We start from the raw sequence: 18,922 nt of genomic DNA, 5'->3' as shown, positions 1-18,922 counted from the left end.
AAGTACAAAAGGCTGTTACATCTGCATGAAACTGAATACTACTCATGCCTCTTGGTTTAAATCTGCTCATCTAACTAGAGTTTCTGCAGAAAGGTTCTTTTGTTTTACATTTAAAAGAAGTTTTTTTGATATTTTTCAAGAAATGGGATCTCTATGCTGCTTGGACTAGCCGAGTCAGGTCGTTTCTGCAGAAAAAGAAAAACAGAGTAAACACACAGGAAAACAGTTGCCCTTGATTCTTTGGACCTATTAGCTTGCAAGTTTTAGAAGTTCTTATTTAACATTCAATTCAAATCAAAGGAAAGGAAAGGAAAGGAAAGGAGGCGTGTTCTTTGACAAATGACTTCTGTATTTCTTACTTCCTTTGTCCAGGGAATGTCCAGCCAAAGACATTTTTGTGTGGTTTAAAACTGTGAGAACAAAAGACTAGCTACCAAATATCTGGGTGAATATAACTAACATTCTACTGTCTATTTTCTAACGAATTCCTATTCCGAATTGAGTGTATAAAAGAGACCAAAAGAGGAGAAACTATGGCCACACTTCCAGTAGATTACACTGTAAGCAAAATAATGCCCCTCCTTGAGAATGAAGTTTCCTTGTTACGAGGAATTTGGTACGCGCTTCACGAAATCAAGCAAGAATTGGCGAACATGAAATCTTTTATAGTCAATGCTGATAATAAAAGGGTGGGATGAAAAGTGAGAAAACTTGGGTAGAAAATGTGAGTGACATATCCTATAATGCGGAAGACATCTTTGATGATGGGGTCAGTTACTTGAAATATAATTAAAAAAAAAAAAACACACCATTTTGGAAACCGAGCTATCATCCTCTCTTTTCTCTCTTATCCTCTTGGTAAGCTCAATCGAGCTCCACGAAGCTCAATTAGGTCAAGATCCAATAAAGCTTGAGTTCCTGTTTAATTAAAGCTTAAGCTCCGGTTTAATTGAGTTATTTTTATCTTATTTCAATTTAATATTCGTAGTATTTTTTATCTATATTTCTTTAAATATTTTTTTAGATATTTTTTAAATTATTTTCTAAGGTGTGCATTTTCAGGTTTTGAGAGAGAAAATAACAATTCATCTAAACAATATTACATTACACAGAAAACACACTTAACAAGACAGAGAAGACATAATTTCTCTACACATAAAAAAACACTATTTTTATCTTCTTGAATTTTTATTTATTTATCACTTGAGAAAAAACTTAAATACTAACTTAAGTATTGGAGTATCCTTTGTTCCATGAGAGACTTGTTTTATATGTACAACTTAGACCTAAAACTCATTAGCCAAGGAAAATAAGTATTTTTCTGTAAAGTTTTTTCATGACTTCATTAGTAACGTCATCTATAAAGACTTGAATAAAAAGCTTGTTCATTTTCTTTTAATTTCTAAAAAAGCTTTTTTTTATAGATGATGAGACTCCAATAAATGAGAGATTGACTAATTTCTTTACCACAATGACTTCATCTCTCCTAATTATCCAACAACTCTCCTAAAAATATAAGTACTCAACAACGATGTTCTAGCATATAAGAACAATTTCACTCTTTTCAATACAACCAATAACAAAATCAACCTATAATGTTCGGTGTATAAAGACAACTTCTATTTCAAGAAGATATACAAAACATGTCAGGTAGGCACCATATACCAACTCTCCGAATGAGCTAACAGTCTATAGCATATCCAAGTTATAAACATGACTATCCTCGTCAATCTTTTTCTAAGTCTCAGTCTTCTTATTCTCATGCTCTCCATCACAAAAAAACTAAGGCATGATGTGCATAAGATAACCAACCTCAACTCTTGCACGTCATTCCCACTAAGTGAAAGAGTCCATTTTGTTATAGAGTAGTGCTATATACTCATCTCATCAAGGAATGTGACGCTATTAAAGCTAATTTAGACAACTAAGATGGCCTTACAGATCCTGGGAAATATGTACAAAATATTAGAAGCATCGTAGAGTTGGTGAAAACAAAGAGTGGTGCCATATGTAAGATTTCCCCTACAACTTTTCACAGATCTATTAGGTTTGGTATCATAACCTTAAACATGGCTTCATCTTATGTTTTCATAATCTTTTCATGAAACTCATTTCTCATTTCAGTACCAAAATTTCTACAAATAAAAGCACCATAAAGCTTTTTCATGTACACAACTAAATGATGAAAGCACGAGGGCATATCTCTAGAGATTTAACAAGGAAATGCTAAGCATGACAAATCTGCTTGAACCCATCGCAACTGAAGCCCTAATCAATGAAGTGTACAACTATTCCTTATGAGAAAGGTTATACACACTCCCTGACAAAAGTCTTCTTAGTGTCAAATACATGATGAAAAATTACATCAGGAGAGAGAAACTAGTATGACCAGACAAGATACCATTAACCTCCAATAAGAGCATCCAAAAAAAAGCATCAAGCACAACCATGATCGTCTGATATTCTTTGAGCTCATGACCATATCTCTCACAGAGATATATGTTGATGTTTTGGCTGCCATAAAAAGAAAAGATTTCCTGCAATACCCATTTACAATTAAAAATAGTTCAAACACAAGTAATACTAACAAGTTCAATAACTTTCACCATAATCATGGGCATGACACAAAAAAGTCACATACACTCTTATAAGATATAGAAATATTGATCTCCAAAAGGTACCTTAAAAAATTTATAAAATAGAAAATACAATGAGCAACCATGAGACAATCCACGTGATATACTACCTCAAATAAAATAATTCTCAAAAACTATATTTTCATCATCTTTTGAATTACATGTATAAAAATAGTTCATCTTCACGTCTCTAAACATAAAAGGTCTCTATGAAATCTCCATTGAAAAGTCTTTATTATGTTATTAGGTCTTCACAACCACTTGTCTCTAGGTCCTCAATATCACTTATCTCCATGTTCTAGTGACCACTGTCTCAAGTCCCTATAATCACTGTATCCAGATCTCTATGATCAACTTTCTTCAAGTTTGTGCAACTATCATCTTTAAAAAGATCATAGGTTTTTCTACACAATACATTGATAAAAATCTCTAATGAATTAAAAAAAAAGGCCAAATATTCAAAGACAAGCACATACAGGTAATATTTTTATGCAAACATACATTGAAAGTGTTTTCTTCCCCTCTATAACTTATTAAAGTCTTTCTAACATGTATGTTTACAAGCTTTTAGAGCAGGTAAATTATACAATAAAAAAAATAGTTATTGAAGCTTGGTTGGGCCAGGCACAACCAATATACTCCTCTCTCTCTCTTTCTCTCTCTCTCTCTTCCTTTGGCTAGACTTAGCTAAGTTCAATGAAGCTTGGTTAGGCCGAGCCCACCCAAGCTCAAGCTCCAATTTAACCAAGCTATTTTTGGCTCATCTTGCTTTACTATTCATGAATAGTAATATGCATAATAATATTCATGAATTATTTTTCACTTGTGTTCTCCATATATTTTTTTTAGATATTTTTTAAGTTATATATTCTTAGATTTTGAGATAGAAAAAAAAATGATATTCATTTGAACAACATTACACTACTCTTAACACTTTTTCATTACACTGAGAATATACTTAAAGAGACAAAAAACACATATTTTTTCTCTACACATGAAAAACATCATTTTTATCTTCTTGGATTTCTACCTACTTATCACTTGAGAAAAATCTTAAATACTAACTTAAGTATTGAAGTGTCCTTTGTTTCACAAAAAAACTTGTTTTACAAGTACAACTTAGATCCATAACTCATCAGTTAGGAAAAATCAATATTTTTACGTGAAGTTTTTCGACGAATTCATTAGTTATCTTTTTATTGGCGTTGCTAAATTTAGAGGTTGAAGCATTTAAAGTGATGGGTATATTATAATATTTGATGCTATATTTGACAATCTTGTTATATTCAAGGGATGACTATATTGTATTATCTTCTTTTTTTCTTTTTCTTTTTTTATAAGAAGACACATGCTTATTTTCATCAATTTTTATTTATTTATTTGAGATGATAAGCTATTTCTAAATATCCTGTTAGTGTAATAAAATTGTTATTCAATAATACTTCACCATTCCACAATCATTGGGAAATCAATTGTATGCATCCAAAGATAGCAAAGCAGTTGGCATACACATCTGCAATCTTTTTTTAAAATACCTTTAATTTATTAAATGACAAAATTACCTCACTTTAATCAATAACAACGAAAAAACTAATAGAATAATAACAAAAATAACCTTAGATCCAATGCATAAAAAAATAAAACTCTAAAGGCAATGATGTATTTTTACTATGTAATAAAAAGAAACAAGACTATAACGTCCATATTTGGCTGTCAATGTATTTTTGTATAAGAGCAAACAAGTTATTTTACCGTCCATCTTACAATTAAAAACACAAATCTACTTCAATAGCATCCACCAATGCATTACTCTTAAGACATTTATTTTATTTTACTCTAAAATTTAAAAAGAAAATATCCATTCTGCCATCAATCAACTTAAAAATGCCGAAAGGATAACTTACCCTCAACTATTAGCTTTAACTTTTTTTTAAGAGTAAAATGGTAAATTCAGTATTCTCGTTCATAATAAAATATGTCTAGAGAAATAGTAATATATTTTTTTTAATTATGATAATAATTCTCACGAAAGGGAGACCTCTTTTTTGGTACAATCACAAATATCATGGAGGAAGGTTTGAGTCTAGGTGGAAAAGAAAAATGAATCCGTCCACAAGAATTTTGAAGCGATGAAAAAAAAAAAAAAAAACTTATCTACATAACAAATAACCTTAATGGACAAAAAACTGTCCAATTTCATTAGCTTGGCTTAGATTATGTACTTGGATTAACAAGATGGTGATGCACCAATCATCTTGCAGTTTCAATTACAGTGTTACACCGCTGGCAAGGGCTTTTCTACTCCATGTGTTCTACTTTCTACTCAATATCCTTTACAGCATCCTGCATCATAAACAGAGTAGGAAATCAAACACAAGTAAGAGACACACATGGTAACCAAATACAGTATGCATGAAAAGAATGGAAAAGAAAAAACCAATTTAACGAAACTCCAAGAAATTGAACTAATAACTCATTAAGATTTTATGCCCTAGGACTTTTGGAATATTACATAGATCCAAGTATCACACCATGGAGGAACTGAGCAGCATTTTTTTGCAGTGAATGATTCATCAAACATGTTATGCAACCAGCAACAGAATGCAATGGAGAAGAAGAGACAGTTAGTGAGTGGACTGGATGGCAATTTTTTGATTCAGTTATGCAATCCATTCAAACCTGAATTGCAGCAAGAATTTATCCCAGTTGACCTGCTAGTCGATACCATATATTATTTGTATGGATATAGGTTATTGTAATTTGTCATGATTTCATTAATCGATTCTTACATTTGAACTTCAAGTTCTGCAACATGTTCTTTTGCCCTTATCATTCATAACTGGTGTGTAATCTACTTTAAAGAGATTTTAGATGTAGAATTATTGATTTATTATTGCAATTGTCACTTGCACTTCATATACATTTTATTGCTATTACACCTCCATTTGTTTTTTTTTTTTTTTTTTCATTATAATAATTACGTTTCGCTAAGCAGGATTAAGTTTGGTGGCATGAGTTTCAAAAATCTTGAGAAAATATTGAACCAATCTGGCTTCAGAATGGGTTTTCTCTACTCAAAATCATGCAAGGAATGCATTACCCCTGATTCAACCACCATCGAATGTGTGGCCCATATGAGTGCACACAGCCAATTGTTTGTTGGATCCACTCACTGCATGAGTTCCATGCTATATACCACTGTTCAGTCAATTAATCATTTGATATGGACCATCAGCCCAGCATCAAGGCAAATGTATTTGGTAAGCTAGATTTAACTTGCCACCAGAATACACAATGCCACTACATTCTTTACCATTACCTCTACTAATAAAGAATAGCTTAAGAGTAGAAATATATTTCATCAAAGTTCTAATTAATGATATCTTACCTTAGCCAGCCGCGTTACATAAGTTGCAGCAATAGCTGTGACCAATAATCCCAGTCCGAGGGTCCAAAGCCCACCGTTACCTTCCCTTAATCTGAGCTCAGATTCCTCTTGCTGAAACATTACACAGATAGCATTTAGAAATAAAGCCAGAGAAAGAAGAGTGGGGGTTGTTTACAGGGAAGCTGACTATATGTACTCTTGAGCCAAAGCTGGCGACCAGAACTGGAAATTTTTCACCATATTTAAGGTGGAATTGAATTTAAGCATTAGAGTGACTGATTACCACACTTCTTTCCAGCTAGGACCATAATAATGTCTTAAGCCATCATTACCAATTAAACAAGCTGTACCTTGTCTCGGCATAGATATTGTATATACAGATTATTATATATGAGCAAACGCAGTTAGCATCTGACAGGAATTTATTCCTTACTTCCTCACCTATGACTTCCATCAGCAGTAGAGGCTGAATTGCATCCAATTAGAAGATGCAAATCAGGTCTTTTTGGAACTCATATGGATGTATCTGTTATTGTTATTGTATCATTGTAGTAATCCTAGTAAAGAGAAGACTGCTCTTGGAACTAAATGGCTAATTTTGTGCTTAGAGACTCTTAGTTTCTTGATCAGCAAAAATAATGGCTTATCAAAACTCTCTCGTCATCATGTCTCCTCATTTCTAGTTGAGACTTGAGACTTCAGTCTCTCATTCCTTACCAGTTCTCTAGTTGATCATGTTCTCCTCAGTTCTTGTAGCCTGTTCCCATTAGGCCTTAGGGGGCAAGAAGGCTCCTACCAGTTGTGTCATTCTTCATTTCTCAGATAATTAACCTTGTTTCTTGCAAATGACCAAGTATCATAAATCTCTACAGAAATATGGATACACTACATGGAACTACAAATGCTTTGAAAAATGTGCCAACTACCTAACATACAATATTTAACAATCAAACTTCATCAGCATACTAATATAATAAATTACAGGCAACTCATTAGCATACCAATACGAGTTCTAAAGTCTACAAATTTAAACCACCATTCTCTAGCACCACAAAAAAGTTTGCGTATGACAAGTCCTACTTTTTGATGATAAGGAACCTTGATGAAATAAAAATAAGCTTCCAACTTTGCCAACCACTTAATAATTTTTTTCTTCGAAAATCTCTCATCATAGAATGGAATCTCATCAAATTAAGGAATAGATTTGGGGTTTAGCTTGCCTCGAGGTAAGTCTCCAAGCAAGTTCCTCCTTTTCACGATCCTTGTTTGTGTTACCTGTTAGCCGAGCTAGATTTGTAATGATATGCTCCAAACGATCTAGTTTCTGCTCTTGAGCTCACACAACGCCTCAAAGGGCCTCCACTCTTGCATTGTGGAGTGGGTTGCTACCGTCTTCGTCCATCAAAGAGGCCAACTTACTCTAATACCAATTGACATGGCGTATAGCATGGTTAAAGCTATGATTCTCAAGCTCTAAAGTTAAAGATCTAAGTTGTAGAGAAATTTAGAGAAAACTCTTTAGTGTTTTATTCAAAGTATGAATAATAATGTTCTCCTCAAAATAAAATAGACAGCCCTATTTATATTAGTCTTAAAATCCTTTATGAGAAAAGGGTTTTTAATTAAAACTAAATTTTTTTATAGGAAATGATTCATAATTAAAACTCACCTAATGAATAGAATTCATCTAGCATTAGGATTTATAAATAGTAAAGCACTAACTAACTTAAAGTCCTAATCTAAATAGAAAAAAATCCAAATTCAAGGAATATAAAGACAATCTCGCAAAATAATTTCAAGCCTTATTTGAATGCCTTCTTGATTTTTCATCACATGGAATTTTGACTCAAAAGGAAACAGGTCCTTTAGAATCTTCCATTACAATTTTAGCTTGATCCAACAGTCGGATTAAAAGTTATCTTGAACTTTTATTAAACTCCTCAAAACCTAAAAATTTTAACCATTAATGAAATAATGCAATAAACATTATTATGCCAAGAATATAAAAGAAATTTCCCCCTTGTGGATTTTGTGTTGTTGGATTTGGGTTAGCTAATTTAGAGAGACGAGCTTGTCTTGGTCAAGATTACAGGACCTAAAAGATGCTCAGAACATATGATTTCTCCATCCTTATGCCAATGCCATTGTACCAGAGCATTCAGTTGTTAATGCTATGGTCAGTGGCAGCCATCGCTGCTAAGAGCACATGCTCATTTTCTCTATGGTAAAACCATAAGATAATCATTAGCCTATACCAGTTATAACTTTTTATTTACACTTTCAGTGGCAGAAAATAAGTATCAATTTGAAAGACAAAAACTAAAGCTCAGAAATGTTGCCCAACTATGTATAGAATTCACTGTATAGCCAAGAAGTACGAAGAAACTCACAATGATTGCACGGCCAAATGCACCAGCACTCACATAAGCCCATGTTCCTGGAAGCATCCCCAACCAACTGCATGGCAATTGAATCTCAATTAGAAAGTGTTGACACAATCACATTAATATTAAGCAGCTAAGTTTGTCAGCACATTTATTTCATCTAATGTACATCTTACACTTACTCTTCCAATATAATATCAGTGTAGAGCAAAAGGACAGTGCTTTTCACATCTAAAACTCTTGTTTGAATCTCTCATGTGTTTTTGTTTTACAACTTGGTATCAAAGCACAAAACCCTAATTAATCAAAATCCTTAAAAAAAAATTCACAACCCTAGCAATCATGGTGATGATGTTGAAGATTACTAGTACATTGTAGGATACATTCTAGCAAAGTTTTTCCCATTATTACATGTGTTTTTATGAATGTTATAAGACACAGCAGAGCCAAGAATAAGTTTCAAAACTTTCTCGCAAAAATAAATAATCTTTGAAATTTGAAGCAAAATAAATATGTCAGTTAGTCATCACATTTACATAATAGCCTCCAAGAAAAATTCAGACACCTTCGCAATTTTGTTGAAGATAACTACAACTTCAAAAATATTGTTATTCTATTAGATGTTTCAATTGGAAAAAAATAAAATAAAATACTACATGACCATAAACCTTGAATTCTATATCAGCAAAAAATGCATGCTTTGTCAATAAGAATACTGTTCAAAACTGGAATCAAGCTACTATCAGGGCAAAGAAGAACAACCCAGACATAGCATGATGCCATTCCAGCCTTCCTAGTACTACTCAATAGAAAACACAATGAGACCACCACAAATTTTAAGCAAAACACATGGACCATGGAGGGGTCACTGTTCATTTTAAAAGAAAGAAGGTAACAAAATACAAAGAAATGGCAATCAACCTTCAGGCTAGTTGAAACAATTAAATGGCCACCAGATAACAACTCTCATAATGCAGAAAATCAACTTTAAAAGCAAGTATTCTAGAAGATGGACAACATGCAAACCTTCCCAAGACATAGGGGATGAACTTAACAGATGTCAATCCATACAAATAATTCCCGAGAGAAAATGGAAGCAAAGGACTCAAACGTAGAAGGGTGACAACTTTGAAGCCATTTTCCCCGATTGCTTTGTCAATTGCAAGAAATTTTTTATTTCCTTCAACCAGTTTAAGAATGCGCTCTCGAGCAAAATATCTAGCTATCAGAAATGCAATGCTTGCAGCAGCCTGAAAACATAAGAGATTATCAGCTATAGCTTTCAGACACAAGGTCATTTTTACTCATAAATTTGTAATAAAAACAAGCAGGCTTACCGTTCCACTTATAGAGACTATAATGGTGCCAATAAGAGAGCCAAAAAGAAGACCTGCTGACATGGTTAATGGAATCGCTGGAATTGCAAGGATCTAGCAGAGGATGGTACTTCATATCAGTTTCAGTAAATAATAACTATTATTGATCTATTATTGGACAGAACAATCATGAGGATGTAGGATTCAGAAAACACAGACCCATAAAATGAATATTATCATGTGCTCACAAAGATATATATTGCTACTTCTATCTTCTTCTTTTTTCATTAATACATGTGGGTGTGTGCACACTTGAACAATTATTCAGTTATAATCCCACCATAGCAGACTTTTCCTTAATAGAAGGACCAAAGAAACGAGATCTCTTTCACATGCCATGAGAAAAGGCTTCTGTATAAATCTTTGAAGTAAAATATATTAAAGACAAGACATTTAGTACTATGGTCAAGGAAGAGGATAGAATGCATACTTCCAATCCTGCATAAACCGCTACAAATAAAGCATATCCAGCTGGTCCATAACCTGTCCACAAAAGAACCGAATGAGACTCCAAAGAGTGCATTAATTAAAATATATATTACCAAAAGCCTGCATTCTTTATCTCTCTTAAAATATAAACAGCAAGAGGCTGGCAGAACTACACCCTTTCATTTGGATTAGAGCGGAAACTACTCAAAGCAAAGGTCATGTGAGCAAATATCTAAAAAACATCTCTATTTTGCAAGTTTTTCCCACATGAGCACAATAGCAAAAAAAACATTTCCCAAACTAGCATTGGGAAAATATTTCCTAATCTAGCATAGCCTTTTGCATGTACTACATGTGTGACCTATTGATATGCGCATGTAGTACATGCACTACCTATGTACACATATTTAATACATGGGTGACAAAAAAAAATTAAACATAGTCCTCAAAAAGACATTTGTCTAATTTTGGAAGCACACTATCCCTTCTCCCCACCATTTTTGGGTCCCATTTCAAAAGCCATCTTTTGTACCAAGTCATCATTTAATTTAAGTTACTCATCCAAGGTTACCCACCACACGCCTTACATGGCATTAATGTTGGAAATGTTTAATGATTGAAGAGTTTGTTTTCCTTAGGTTGGAAAACACGACAAGAGGGGTATGAATTGTTAGCATTGTCAATATATTCTCTTTTATTTCATCTCTTTAATAGCTGTCAGTCTTTCCTTTATAGCTGTCAGTATATTCTATTTCTTTCATAGCTGTCACTATATTCTTCTTTCTTTGTTTAATTTCTGTTATAGCTGTATATCCCTTGATTCTCTCTAAAGTTCTCAATTATTGTCTAGGCCTAGTATTAAAGGATATGATTATGTTTTCCTAGAATTAAGGGATTTGATACTTCTTGATGTATATATATATTGTAACTCTCTTAGTGAATGAAAAGAAAACATTTCCAGAATTTCTCTTGTATTATCTTGTCATGGTATCAGAGCTATACCTTTGAATTTGTATCCCAAAATCAGGTTCTTTCTTGTTGTTTTCGATTTCTGGATTATTCTGGATCAGTCCTAGATACAGAGGACTCTTGGTTTCTTGGTTCTTTTGGTTTGGTTCTTGGTTGTCAGCTGAGGTCTGTATTCTCCTGGTTCTGTGATTTTTTTTGTGTGTGTCACTACAAAGATGTCAAACAATTCTGATCTATTTGGTGTCCGATTTACTGGGAAGAATTATTCAGCTTGGGAATTTCAGTTTCAAGTCTTTGTCACAGGAAAAGAATTGTGGGGTCATGTGGATGGGAGTGATCCAGCCCCTACTGATGCTAAAGAACTGTCTTTATGGAAGGTCAAGGACGCTCGGGTAATGTCCTGGATACTAGGGTCAGTTGACCCCCTCATTATTCTGAATCTGAGGCCATACAAAACAGCAAGAACCATGTGGGAATATCTGAAAAAGGTTTACTATCAAGATAACAATGCTAGACGTTTTCAATTAGAACACGACATCTCTAATTATTCTCAAAGCAATCTTTCTATTTAGGAGTATTATTCTGGTTTTCAGAATCTATGGGCAGAATATACTGATATCATTTATGCCCAGATTCCAGTAGAATCCCTCTCGGTTATTCAGCAGGTGCATGAGCAAAGCAAGCGTGATCAATTTCTCATGAAATTGAGATCTGAATTTGAGATTACTCGCTCAAATTTGATGAGCCAAGCTCCCTTGCCTTCCTTGGATGTTTGTTTTGGGGAATTACTGCGGGAAGAACAGCGAATCCTTACACAAAGTACTCTAAAGCAGGACAACCCAGCTGCAGTTGCCTTTGCTGCCCAAGGAAGAGGTAGAGGCCGGAATATGGGCAATGTTCAGTGTTATAGTTGCAAGGAATATGGCCACATAGCTAACAATTGTAGAAAGAAGTTCTGCAATTATTGCAAACAGCAAGGGCACATTATCAAGGAGTGTCCCACTCGTCCTCAAAACCGGAAAATACAAGCCTTTCCAGCGGTGGTATCTGAAAACTCATCTGTGACAGTCGCTACCAGTTCTCTTACTCCAGAAATGGTGCAGCAAATGATCATTACAGCCCTCTCGGCCCTAGGGCTACAAGGTAATACTTCCAATTCACAACTTTGGCTTGCTGATTCCGCTGCTTCAAATCATATGACCAACTCATCAAATATGCTTAAGAATGTGCGAGAGTATCATGGTTCATCACAAATTCAGGTTGCTAATGGTGGTCATATACCTATCACTAAAATTGGAGATATTGATCCCACCTTCACGAATATTTTTGTATCACCAGAACTGTCTACTAGCCTTATTTCAATTGGTCAACTGGTGGATGATAACTGTGATGTGCATTTTTCTCGTAATGGTTGTCTTGTGCAGGATCAGGTGTCGGGGAAAGTAATCGCGAAGGGGCCTAAAGTTGGACGCTTATTTCCGCTGAATTTTTCCATTCCTAGTTGTCTTTCTTTTGCATGCTTGAATGTTCTCAATAAAAGTGAAGTCTGGCATAAACGTTTAGGTCATCCAAATTCTGTTGTTTTATCGCGATTGTTGAATTCTGGTTTGTTGGGAAATCAAGATAAATTTTCTTCTCTCGATGCTTTGATTGATTGTTCAACATGTAAGTTAGGTAAGAGTAAAACTCTTCCTTTTCCTTCTCATGGTAGTCGTGCCACAAAATGTTTTGATATTATTCATAGTGATGTTTGGGGACCTTCACCGATACTTTCTCATGCTCATTTCAAGTACTTTGTAACTTTTATTGATGATTATAGTAGGTTTACTTGGGTATACTTCCTACGTTCCAAATCTGAGGTTCTTTCCGTCTTTAAGACATTTCTTGCCTATGTTGAAACCCAATTTTCTACTGGTATTAAGGTATTAAGATCTGATTCGGGTGGGGAATATATGTCACGTGACTTTCATGATTTGTTACTACAAAAGGGCATTATTTCACATCGTTCTTGTCCATATACACCTCAACAAAATGGGGTTGCTGAGCGTAAGAATCAACATTTGTTGGATGTCACTAGAACCTTATTGCTTGACTCGTCTGTTCCCTCTAAATTCTGGGTTGAAGCATTCTCTACTGCTGTTTATTTAATCAACCGTTTGCCCTCCCAGGTGTTAAAATTCGACTCCCCTTATTATCGTCTATATCATGAGGCTCCTAGCTACTCTGATTTGCATACTTTTGGTTGTGTCTGTTTTGTTCATTTGCCTTCTAATGAACGCCACAAACTTTTTGCTCAGTCTGCTAAATGTGCTTTTCTAGGTTATAGTATTTCTCACAAGGGTTTTGTTTGTTATGATCTAAGTTGTAGCAAATTTCGTGTCTCTCGCAATGTGATCTTCTTTGAAAATCAATATTTTTTTCCTACTGCTGCTCCTACTACATCTTCATTGCATGATCCTATTCTTCCTCATTTTGAGGATGTGTCGTCATTTGAGCGGTTTAAACCTGGAATTGTGTATGAAAGACGGCGCCCAATTTTGGCTCTTCCGGAGACTAACCCACCATCTGATCCTGCTACTGAGACTGCTTCGGTACCTTCCCCTCTGCAGCCTGCACTTCGTCGTTCTCCGAGGGTTTCTTATCCTCCTGATAGGTTTGGTTTCTCTGCTACTCTATCCAATATTATTGTTCCATCATGTTACTCACAGGCTGTCCAGCATGAGTGTTGGCAAACCGCCATGCAGGAAGAACTTTGTGCGCTTCAGGATAATCATACATGGGATCTTGTTTCATGTCCTCTATCCGTTAAACCCATTGGGTGTAAATGGGTATATTCCATAAAACTTCGCTCTGATGGCACTCTAGACCGCTATAAAGCTCGGTTGGTTGCTCTGGGGAATCGACAAGAATATGGGGTGGATTATGAAGAGACTTTTGCCCCTGTAGCCAAAATGACTACTGTGTGCACTATTATTGCCATTGCTGCTTCACAGGGTTGGCCACTTCATCAAATGGATGTCAAAAATGCGTTTCTTCATGGTGATCTCAAAGAGGATATTTATATGGCACCTCCACCGGGTTTGGTTTCATCTTCTAAATCGGTTGTTTGTAAATTGAAGCGGTCCTTGTATGGTTTGAAACAAGCTCCCCGGGCATGGTTTGACAAGTTTCGCACTACCTTGCTTCGCTTCTCTTTTGTGCAAAGCAAATATGATTCTTCATTATTTCTTTGCACAACATCTACTGGATATGTTTTTCTACTTGTTTATGTCGATGACATTGTCATTACAGGCACTGATTCGACATTGATTAGCAGACTTCAGCAACACCTTCGGGATTCCTTTCATATGACGGACCTTGGTTCTCTCACTTACTTCTTGGGTTTGGAGGTTCATTCTTCCTCTTCTGGTATTTATGTGCACCAACAGAAATACACTCATGATTTGATTGCTTTGGCCGGTCTTCAAGCTTCTTCTCCCGTAGATACTCCTTTAGAGGTGAATGTTAAGTTTCAAAGTGATGTTGGGGATCTTCTTCCTAATCCATCTTTGTATCGACAACTTGTTGGCAGCTTGAATTATCTTACTATTACTCGACCTGATATCTCCTTTGTTGTTCAGCAAGTCAGTCAATTTCTACAATCTCCTCGTCATCTACACTTAGCAGCAGTCCGTCACATCATTCGATATCTACTTGGTTCTTCTAACCGTGGTCTATTCTACCCAGCTGGATCTCCTCTTAGTCTTGTTGCATACAGCGATGCAGATTGGGCTGGTTGTCCTGATACCAGACGCTCTGTTACAGGTTGGTGTATGTTTCTTGGTGATTCCTTGATTTCTTGGAAAAGTAAGAAACAAGTTCGAGTCTCCAAATCCTCGACCGAATCTGAATATTGCGCCATGTCCGCTGCCTGCTCAGAGATTGTTTGGCTTCGTGGCCTGCTTGCCGAGATGGGATTTCCGCAGACTACTCCTACTCTCCTCCATGCAGACAACACGAGTGCTATTCAGATTGCTACGAATCCTGTCTTCCATGAGCGCACCAAACATATTGAAGTGGATTGTCACTCTATCTGCGAAGCCGTCGATGCTCATGTTATTTCTCTTCCACATATCTCCACTGATCTCCAGATTGCTGACGTGTTCACCAAATCCATGACTCGACCACGACATCAGTTTTTGGTTGGCAAATTGATGCTTAGTAATCCTCCAGCATCAATTTGAGGGGGGATGTTAGCATTGTCAATATATTCTCTTTTATTTCATCTCTTTAATAGCTGTCAGTCTTTCCTTTATAGCTGTCAGTATATTCTATTTCTTTCATAGCTGTCACTATATTCTTCTTTCTTTGTTTAATTTCTGTTATAGCTGTATATCCCTTGATTCTCTCTAAAGTTCTCAATTATTGTCTAGGCCTAGTATTAAAGGATATGATTATGTTTTCCTAGAATTAAGGGATTTGATACTTCTTGATGTATATATATATTGTAACTCTCTTAGTGAATGAAAAGAAAACATTTCCAGAATTTCTCTTGTATTATCTTGTCATGAATGTCATTCCATTGAAAGATTTGACACTAGATAAGCAAAAAGTTGTGACTCTTGATGTGCTAAAAAATATGGATCCAAATGATGTTCAAAATGAGAAACCTTGTGGACAGATTGTTGTCGAAGTGGTATACAAACCTTTTTAGGATGACAAGATAGAAAAATATATAGATGATCCAAACCTTTTTGATAACATTAAATATTTCCACTATCAATGGCATGTGAGGCGAGTAGCGGGTTTCTTGGATGAGTAGCTTAACCTCAACCGAGGCATTGGCCATTAAAATGATAACTTGGTATAAAAGGTGGCTTTTGAAATGGGAATTTGCTGGTCATGCATATATGACATGCCATGGAGAAAGGAAAACATGCTTACAAAATTAGACAACTCACAGCCTATTTGAGGCCTACGTTTAATTTTTGTTGGTCGCATATGTACTACATGCGCATCTGCATGGGTGCGCATGTAGTACATGCACGTATCAATAGGCCATGCATGTAATACATCGGCGACTGCCCTGGCTATGCTAGATTGAGAAATATTTTCTCACTGGGGCTAGTTTGGGAAATATTTTTTGCTACTGTGATGATGTGGGAATAAACTCTCTATTTTGCTCCATCCAAATACTCTGCATTAAATACAGTGGCATGGTTTTCCATGAGAGACTTCACTTTCCTAGAAAGAATGAACCCGAGATTACATCAAGTTTGTGGATTTAACTCCAACCTTAGCATCCCAATTGATTTACTCTAACCTCACAAGCTTCAAATCACCTCAAGCCAAATAAAACATGGTTCTGAAGTAACCATACTAGCCATTTCCCTACCAATATGACTTTGCTAGCCACCAATTTACCAAGGTCTGGCCCCTTTGTCTTAAGCTTACAATAAGTTTCTCAATTCACCACATAACCCACTCTTATATTCCATTTTGGACGTTAGAAATCCCCCAACCCTCTCAGATCTATGGTAATTTGTCAATCTAGGATTGTGTTTTTTTCTTTTTCCTAGTGGCTTTGGTTGCAAATTTTGGCAGTCAAGGTGTGGCTATTCATGTTCAAGAAAAAAAGCATCTTAACATTCAAAAACGAATTTTTTTTTTTTAGGACCCGAGGCGGTGAAAGTAAATTCATGCTCCTCTCTTGAACATCACTTGCAAAAGCTCCTGTAGTAGACCTATAAGATCATCCTTAATAATATCCTGTTTTCTGATGACGCCAAGAAAGGCTAAGTAATCCTTTGCCATTTTCGAACCAGCCAAAAGGAGAGCATGAGTTAATAGTCTCCACCATGGAGCACTTTAACCCAGTGTTTTTTTAACTCTAAGAAAGAAGAGAAACAAACAAAAACAAATATCAGCTCAAAAGGGCTTCAAATCACATTCAATTCAGCTAAATGTTTTAGGAAGTCCTTGGTGAGCTACAGCTTGAAGATGCCAAACACCAACCTTATCCTGGAACAGTTCTCTAGAATTCTGCTCCCTTCAAACACACTAGACAATTTCAAAGTCATTTTTCATTTGAAGACTTCTAAATAATTTCTCATTCGAAGTCTCTTTTCACTCGTTTCAATTGATGATTTAAAATCTCTTTTTTTTCTTAACACGGGTATGGCAAACTTTTGACATTCTAAACCATCAAGCCTCTTTACACAGTTAGCTTCTTCATAAATTTAAAGCCTCCATAATCCTCTTGTCACATACTCTTAAGCAACTTTACTGTAAAAGATATTTACAAAAAAAAAAAACACTCTTGACAGCTGGAGGTTTATCAAAAGACATTTTGAACATCAAACCAAAGGTGTTTAACTAAAACTACAAGCTCAAACAAATTCACAGCTCGGAAGAAGTTAGTTCCATGCAAAGATAATAACTTGAAACTGAAAAACACCACTGTAAACTTCAACGCAGAAACTGTTGATCCACATGCCTGAAATTGAATTCTAAGAAATAAAAAGGAAATTCCCATCCACGCAAAACTCTCAGCAATCCCAACTCGTAACTCTAATTTAAAGCTACTATAACACACCTTCACCGAGCTTTCAAAAATCACTCAACATTATGGCAATAGCTTTGTAGCTGAAACTCATTGCAATTGCAAACAATTCATCGAGAATCCAAAAAATTCCTGGTTGAAGAAACCAGCTTTCCCCTAAAATTTCAAATGGGTCATTGAGTTATTAAAAATGACACCTAAATATACAGAATTTCTATCACTAGTTAACAAAATTCAAAGGCAACTAAGTGAAACTAAGAACCCAAATTCACAAAAGAGAAATTACCTTCAATGAACCCAGAAAACTGGTTCAAGAAAGCATTGATCTGGTCCTTGTAGATATACCCAACAGCACCAAACCCACCAACAACACCAACCAACAAGACTCCGGCCAAAAGAGTACCTTTAAATGCAGTGTCTCCTTCCAACCCCTCTTCAGCTTCACTACCATCTCCTTTAACCTTATCATCACCATCATCACCTTTTGTGTTCAAGAACCACCTTACACTTTGTGGGGCATTGGTCTTTCTAAGTGTCTGCTGTTGTTTCTTTTTTTGTTTTAAGGAAGAACAAGGAGTTAAGAAATGAAATCTCTTGTTGGTTCTAAGGCTGTAGTGAAACAGAGAGCGAAATGGAGAAGAGTTGAAATTTGAAGCGAGACATGGCGGTAATGGTGCTAGTGGCCTTGAGTTGAGGAGGGTGCGCATTTTAAGCAGGGGGTGTGGTGTAGGATAATATAAGACAATGGTTCTTGTTTAGGCAGTGGAGAGCTGGCCATGTAAAGTGATTTGTTTTTTGTGGCCTTGGTTGCAAATTTTGGCGGTCAGGGTGTGGCTATTGGGTTAGATAAGATTTTTGCCGCCTTTTGATTCATAGGTGTTCTGTGCTCGTGGCATTCTATTGTGCCACGTTTTCTATAATTTCCAATTCAATGGGCAGTTATTTTTCTTTTATTTATGAAAAGAATAAATAATTTTTAATGTAGAAATAAATAGTGATGCCACGTCTTGTTATAAAAATTATATAAAAAAACTTATGTTGTTTATGATCTTACTTCAGATAGCTCTCGGATAAAATATGATCATACCCATTCGACTCTATAAGAACAGAAAACTCTTCATATATGCTTGCTATATAGACGATTACAATTGTCATCTCTATTTTAGAATTATTAGGGCGATAACATGCAATTATATCTT

At 35.5% G+C, this 18,922-nt stretch overlaps 1 protein-coding gene across 3 annotated transcripts; it reads right to left on the bottom strand.

The window, feature by feature from the left end:
* Nucleotides 1-4,614: 4,614 nt before the first annotated feature.
* Nucleotides 4,615-18,809, bottom strand: LOC118061579 (uncharacterized). 3 transcript variants are annotated; one of them, XR_012170924.1, is made up of 8 exons: nucleotides 18,010-18,809; nucleotides 10,215-10,267; nucleotides 9,746-9,838; nucleotides 9,435-9,658; nucleotides 8,415-8,481; nucleotides 6,025-6,135; nucleotides 5,737-5,808; nucleotides 4,615-4,979 (listed from the first exon to the last, which is right to left on the bottom strand). XR_012170924.1 is itself a non-coding variant. In XM_035075072.2 (7 exons), exons 1-7 carry the CDS (start codon nucleotides 18,428-18,430, stop codon nucleotides 4,956-4,958), a joined length of 993 nt encoding a protein of 330 aa, XP_034930963.1. In that variant the 5' UTR covers nucleotides 18,431-18,809; the 3' UTR covers nucleotides 4,615-4,955. The 3 variants fall into 3 exon arrangements, 1 of the variants encoding a protein (XP_034930963.1); XM_035075072.2 differs by lacking the exon at nucleotides 5,737-5,808; XR_012170925.1 differs by lacking the exons at nucleotides 4,615-4,979; nucleotides 5,737-5,808 and adding an exon at nucleotides 7,245-7,444.
* Between the last annotated feature and the right edge of the window lie 113 nt (nucleotides 18,810-18,922).

Source organism: Populus alba, chromosome 10 (genome assembly GCF_005239225.2).
Source record: "Populus alba chromosome 10, ASM523922v2, whole genome shotgun sequence".
NCBI classification, from domain to species: Eukaryota; Viridiplantae; Streptophyta; class Magnoliopsida; order Malpighiales; family Salicaceae; genus Populus; species Populus alba.
This window is presented reverse-complemented; position numbering and strand designations above follow the sequence as displayed.

Excerpts from the sequence above, each read along its gene's own strand:
- LOC118061579 (XM_035075072.2), bottom strand. The coding sequence starts at position 18,430 with ATGCGCACCCTCCTCAACTCAAGGCCACTAGCACCATTACCGCCATGT. Across the intron at positions 9,839-10,214 it reads CGGTTTATGCAGGATTGGAA|ATCCTTGCAATTCCAGCGAT; the intron begins GTATGCATTCTA and ends ATCCTCTGCTAG. Across the intron at positions 6,136-8,414 it reads CATTTGGCCGTGCAATCATT|CAAGAGGAATCTGAGCTCAG; the intron begins GTGAGTTTCTTC and ends GTAATGTTTCAG.